The sequence below is a fragment of the Amblyomma mixtum genome, chromosome 9, assembly GCF_055824585.1.
Source record: "Amblyomma mixtum isolate Tamu chromosome 9, ASM5582458v1, whole genome shotgun sequence".
Lineage (NCBI taxonomy): Eukaryota > Metazoa > Arthropoda > Arachnida > Ixodida > Ixodidae > Amblyomma > Amblyomma mixtum.
In genome coordinates, this window is record NC_143020.1 from 51,151,831 (window position 1) to 51,158,384 (window position 6,554).

General features: G+C 45.9%; 1 protein-coding gene across 2 annotated transcripts; it reads left to right on the top strand.

Moving 5' to 3' along the window:
• The first annotated feature begins 856 nt into the window (after positions 1–856).
• LOC149328963 (BEN domain-containing protein 5-like) lies at positions 857–5,920 on the top strand. Of its 2 annotated transcripts, XM_089562025.1 has the most exons (4): positions 857–1,581; positions 1,763–1,934; positions 4,996–5,221; positions 5,776–5,920. In XM_089562025.1, exons 2-4 carry the CDS (start codon positions 1,932–1,934, stop codon positions 5,901–5,903), a joined length of 357 nt encoding a protein of 118 aa, XP_089418151.1. In that variant the 5' UTR covers positions 857–1,581; positions 1,763–1,931; the 3' UTR covers positions 5,904–5,920. The 2 variants fall into 2 exon arrangements, with proteins under 2 accessions (XP_089418151.1, XP_089418150.1); XM_089562024.1 differs by lacking the exons at positions 857–1,581; positions 1,763–1,934 and having other exon boundaries at positions 4,853–5,221.
• The last annotated feature ends 634 nt before the right edge of the window (positions 5,921–6,554 follow it).

Consider the following 6,554-nt stretch of genomic DNA (forward strand, 5'->3'; position numbering starts at 1 on the left):
GGATGGGTTGAGACTTGTTGAGAATGGGTTGAGAATACCAATAACAAAGTTGCCAAGCATTTTTGAATTTATCATGGTCTACTGAGATTTGGCGTGGACTTTATTACTAACCTTTTTCTTTTCATTTTTTGCAGAAAGCTGTTCGCTTCTGCTTCATCATGGAAGTAGGAAGATGGATGTGCGCTCGAAGTTTTACGTCTTATTGAGGAGTTACACACTTCACATTAACTCAGTCCTGTGCTGATGTACAGTCACAATAAAATATTCTCGCTGTACATTCAGTTGCTTTTTCATTTTATTGCCCCGCGGACACGAAGAAAGTATGCATGTGCCATATATGCAAACATCCGAGAAAGATCCGGGAACGGACGTCCGAAATCGATGTCCGTCCGGAACATCCGAAACGGACGGCCAACGGCCGGCCGATGGATAGCTGTGGTTGCTTTGTTAAGCATGCTGACGGCGGTACAGCACTCGAATTTGCTTGTCAGGGCTATAGGAATGTGTTCTTGAGCTTTTCTGCCTTTCGTAACGCGCACCGCTGTTGTGCAGTTCTCACGTTCAACTTGCAGGTTTGCGAATTCCGTCCTGTTTGCAGCATGTTGCATGTTGATGGATGTAACGAAATTAATCTGGCAGTGTCCGGTAGATGGTAGAGTCGCCCAGCTGAAATTACCCCGGCACCTCCATCAACTGGGCCTCGTGAATACGTTTTTTTTTTCTCACTGGCGCCCCTCCAGGCATTCTTCAGTTGTAGTAATGAACTGTCTTATGTACAAGTGATGAGTGGCTGGTCTTCCCAGGGTGAACCTGTTGCTTTTTTTTTTTGGGGGGGGGGGGGGGTGTATCACTTGGGACTAGTTCGGAAGCATAAAATGTATACTTCACTGCTCTTGGTTATAGCTCAGTTGATGACCATGTCCTAGCTACGTGTATTGAATATTAAACTGTGAAGACCTCTGTAGCCGAGAAAGCTGCCAAATGTGACAGAGGTTCTCACGCCACACTAGGTAGGAAGTGTCGATTCTGCATTGTTTCTTGAAAACTTGACATGAATGCGAAATTCTAGAGGCCCCCGTGTACTGTGCGGTCAGTGCACATTAAAGAACCCTAGGAGGTCGAAATTTCTGAAGCCGTTCACTGCGGTATCCCTCATAGCCTGAGTTCCTTTGGGACGTTGAACCCCCATAAACAAAAAAGCCTGGGGCTGCAGTTTCATATAGCAATGTTTGTTACTGCTGCTGAACAGTGGCGAAAATGATTCATTCTTAAAAAAAGGACAGACTACTCAATTGAGCAGCCAGTCTCTGATGAGTGTTGGGGGAATTCTGGCTGATGGCCAGATAGGCACTGTCAATTAAATAATTTAGAATAGAAGCTGCTGCAAAAGGCTTGGTGCAGGAAACATTATCTTGCATTTTATCATTACAATCAATGTATGGAAAATTGTGCGAACATACTCCTAAAAGAGATTTCTTCCCAGAATCCAAAGAAGAAATGGACCAACATATTTCTGGTCAACGACATCGTGGCGCAGTCGCGCGCCCCGCAAAACGCCCAAGAGACCTGGCACGTGATAAAGTATGTATGCGCAATTGAAACCCGAACCTTGTAATGAAATGTGATATTTAATAGGTTTTCAGTAACGTTGTGTCACATGCAAGCATTTCTGCAGTTTGCGTCCAAAGAAATTTAATTTTTTTTATAATGTTAAAGACAATATGGGTGAATATGTGTTTTGACACTGTGTTAACTACTGCAGGTTCGAAACATCAAAAAGTTGCGGATGCTCGCGCAGCAGGCCGCAACGGACGACCTTAGCACGGAGACAGCAGCAGAGAAAGAGGTGCAGAAGCTGAGAAAAGAAAATGAGGAGCTGCGCCAGCTGAACATCAAGCTGCAGCACCAGCTCTTGCGCTTCCTCTCAGCTGATGGTACACTCCTTATAAGGAGTTTTTTTTCCTGTATTTCCTGCTGGTCAAGCTTATTGATTAAATGTTTTCAGGTCACATAACCTGGAAAAATTTTTGGGTGGTTTAAGAAGGAAGTGTGCGTGTGTTGGGGTGGGAGGGGGGGAATAGCTTACGGCGCATATTGAAATCTGCGGACTGAAGAGCAACTTGCTCTCACTTTGAAGGATTTAACCTAGCCATGACTGCCGACAAATCTTTTTGTGTTACTCTTTTACTCTCTTCCCTTGCTTTAAAACACCATACCAATAATTGTTGTACCTGCTTCGGTGGCTGAGTGGTCAGGGCACTTGGCTGCTTAGCCAGGACACCTGTGTTCAATCCTGGCCGTGGTGGCGGCGTTCCGAAGGAGGCAGAACACAAAAAGGGTCCGTGTACTCTGCAACGTCTGCCCATTAAAAACCCGATGTGGTCAAAGTTATTCCGAAGCCCTCCACTGCGGTGTCCCTCATAGCCTGTGTGTCGCTTCGGGACATGGATTAATTGTAAATTGTGGCTAAGCCATAAATCACAATTTTTTATTTGTTCACAAAGTCAACACGCTAGTAGTTCACTCAGTCATGTTGGCTTGTTGAATAAGACCAAGCTTTCCATTAATGTCAGATTTAAAATTCATTACTTCAGGTGTTAGAAAAAAATAATAAATACCTGACAAAGCCATATCTAAACATGCAGTTTCTTGTGGGACACGAACTGATAGATTTTTTGGCACAGCAGTGAGCCATACCGCAAAAAATCCCAAGCTATGGGAAGGAATAACGGAGGATAAGGTTGTAGTGGAGCTTATTTTGGAGGCACTTTTCGCACAGATGCATGGCTGATTATGTTGGAATCAGTGTAACATCTACCACAAAACTGCGTCTAAACTTGAGTCGGGCATGAATCTGCAGTCGAATTGTCAACCAGCACATGCATGAGCGTGTATGAGGGCTGTTTGTGGAGTGCGAGGCGTTTACCATGGGAACAGGCACACAATATTATAAATATACGGGACATGTGCCTCGCGGCCCGCTCCTAACAAAGACTCAAGACTCGTCCTCTGTGGCTTCAACATTTCTCTTTGAAGCACAGGCGACCAACTTGCAATGCATTCTTGCAAAGAGCAGTAAACACAGGAGAGGACGCTGCAGCCAGGCAAGGGTTGTACTGCTCCACTCCGCACCGCTGAGGAGAGTTCTTTCAGTGTTGTAGTTTAGAGGCCTTGCACTGGATAAAGCGTGAGTGCTCCACATTGTACTCTTGAGGGTAGCTTAAGTATTGTCTGTTTTCTGCCTCAATACATAAAAAAATTAAGCTGTGCTCAAATTTCGCATTACAAAAAACCATGATCGTTGGTGAAGTTATTTTCATTGGCCTACATCTGTGCCACCCTTTGCAGCACTGCCTGCTGCGTCTGCACCTTCCGAGGCCGTGGCGGCTGCATCTGCCCGTGCTGCTTTTGCCTCTGCTGCACCTGCCCATGCTGCATTTGCCTCTGCTGCATCTGCACCTGCGGCGTCTGCTTCTGTTCCACCTGCTACATTGGCACCTGCGGCATTGGCACCTGCGGCATTGGCACCTGCGGCACCGGCACCTGCGGCATCAGCAGCTTCGTCGCTGATGGCTGCTACATCGGCAGCTGCTACCTGGGCGCCTGCAAAAGATGCCCCTTTGGCTGAGGTGTTCCCAGCTCCCTCCTCTCCACCTGCAGCCACCTCTGAGCCCCCACCGAGCCCCATTCCTGAAGCCCTGGTTCATGTGGAGTTCACAGAGGGTGGTTTGGGCAGCCAGGAGGAAGGCCCCACCAGGGAAGGCACACAAGTGTGCACAGTAGCAGAGGATGGGAGGGTATGGTTAAAGATACAGCTTAATAATATTTAATATTAGTAGTAACGTTACCACTTAGTTGTTTCACATAATAGCGAAGGCGAGACAATGAAACTCTTGTGTCTTGTGCCACAGGCACTGGCAAGGTGGCAGAAGCAGAGTACATTCACAAGCAACAAACTTGCCGGGCAATTACTATTCAGGCAGCTTCATTCCTTCAGTGACAGCCATAACATTAAAGGTCCCCTGAACATGTTCAGAGATTACAAACAAACAAGTACTCTGGATAAATTGGGTCGCTAGTGGCAACATCTGTACATCGTTTTTTGGTGTTTTCTAGCTGATAAAAGCTCACATTTTGAATGAGAGTGGTCTCTGAGAATATAACGGGATGCATGCCAACTCAAATTTATATTGTGTGTTCCTCTAAATGATAGTGTAGGAATGCAACAAAAAACACACCTGTACTTCCATCTTTTCATGGCTTGCAGTGTATGTGTGCGTGCTTTGATAATACCGCACTTTTCAGTTGCTGGAACCAAAACAGAAGGCGGCGAAATTTCTTGATTGTGAAAGCTATATCTCCAATATTAATTGGTCAATACAGAAAATTTTTGTGGGAGGGCATTCTTTGAAACAGGCCGGAAACCATTGAAGTCAAACAAAAATCCAACCAGATGGTGGTCAGGTGCACTCGGGTGCGACGAGAGCAGTGTGGAATGAAGCACAACTCTTGGTTTGGAATATTCGAGCTTAACAATAGACTTGCATGGGACCTGGGTATTGATTTAGGCAAGATGTGTGGTATATAGCTGGTTGTCTGCGAGTGTGAAAGCTTCGACAGCTAGTAAGAGGACACATTCTGAAAATATTTGGGGCTGTGAATTCCTCATGTTTGTTATTGGAAATCCGTGGGGGAGGCATTTGTGTTGCAGTGGACGTAACATGGCCAATTTTGATTACTGTAATTTCTTGGAAGTGCCTACCTTTTTCTTGTTTTGTTGTTTTATTACTTGGCCAGGGGCCGTAATATTGTCATGAGCTGAGGGCAGATAGGAAAGTGACGTAACCTTTTTTTTGTGCTGCATTAACTGCTATATTCCAACCTACACTGAACACAGATTGCCTTGAAGCAGCTGTTTTTATGGGCTGTATGGCTGTGTGTGTTTTTTCACATTATGAAGTGGTGTTGAAAGTAGTTTGGTTTGATTTCATGCAGGTTCACCTGGCCAATGGGGTCTATTTGGCCAAAGGGGTGTACGACCAATTGTTGACAGTGCCCAAGGACTCACACTTCGTGAAGCGAGCCGCGACTGCCATTTGGTCGACGGAAGGGCTCGCCAAGCGGAGTGTGACGGGCACACTGTCCAACCGCTTCGTCGCCCAAGGCGGAGAGAAGCCGCCTCAACAGCCCCTCACCCCCCACAAAGTTGATGCACTGAAAGGTGAATGCGGTCATCTTGCTCTCTGTTCTGTGATTTAACTGCAGTTTAACTCTCAAATTTATCAGTAAGCAGAGTAAAGTTTTCACTCAATGTGCTCTGTGTCCGCAAAAATTGATTGCTGTTAGTGTTACACATTCTGTGTGATTGATATTGTGCTTCCACCTTCAGCCATGAAATTAAATATTTAAGTGCTTTTAAAAGAAAATAATGCCTGAAAGGTTTATTGTTCACAGTGGGAAAGCAATTGAGGAATTTTGATAGCAGATAATTTGACAGCTAGTGGAAGAAAGGACCATATGTTGTGGCATCATCACAACATCCCGACTGGATTGTGAGAAAACTGCCCATCATGGCAGGTAGCAGTGAAATTAATGATTGGTTGTGAGAGGTGGCTCTTAAATAAAGAAAACTGTGAGCCGCAGAGCTTAAATGCCCCCTCAAATTTTTTTGTTTGTTTACAGCTGCATTCTAATGTACCGCAGCTAAATTAACTAGTGCGGAGATCCAAATGTGCGGCATTCTAACACTCATGGTGCATTTTCTTTTCTACGCAGTGTTTTTCACGCACTACGCATCACGAAAAGGCTACGGAGAGGAGGACGTCGCCAAAGCCTCGAAAAACATTCGAATGTGGTTGTCCCAAAAAGCCTGTGAGCTGCGGCGACAGAGGCCCCCGAAATAAACATCTTGCGTAAGCATAGAAAATTGCATGTTTCTTTATCCAAGAAGTGGCATAGGATTTTTTCCTATGCAACTTTCTCCATATAATGCACCATTACGTCTCACCATACATACCGAATGCAGCAGGGCACATGCCAGGCTCGTGATACGAGCCTGTATGCCTGCATGCATGGAAACGTCGTCTGGTGTCACGGCCTGGTGGATTTTTATGCCCATAAACATCAGCCCGGAAACACCAGCCCGGAGACACCAAACCGTTTTTTCTGGTGTTAACACACCAGGCAAAACCTCGTGGGTTTCTCGGCCCCAGAAACACCAGCCCGGAAACACCAGCCCGGAAACACCAGCCCAGAAACACCAGCCCGGGAACACCAGCCCGGGAACACCAGCCCGGGAACACCAGCCCGGGAACACCAGCCCGGAAACACCAGCCCGGAAACACCAGCCCGGAAACACCAGAACCGTGTCTGAATTTCCACTCTGGTGTTAACACCACATACGGCCTGGTGGAATTTTCGATTGGGTGTCTACACTGAAAACACAAATAAGCCCAAATAGGAATATAAATGGCTAGTGTCCGCTTTTAAACTCCTTATTGAAAATTGCGCAATCGACTTTAAGTAGTAAAAGAGAGGAAATCCTCCTTTTTTAC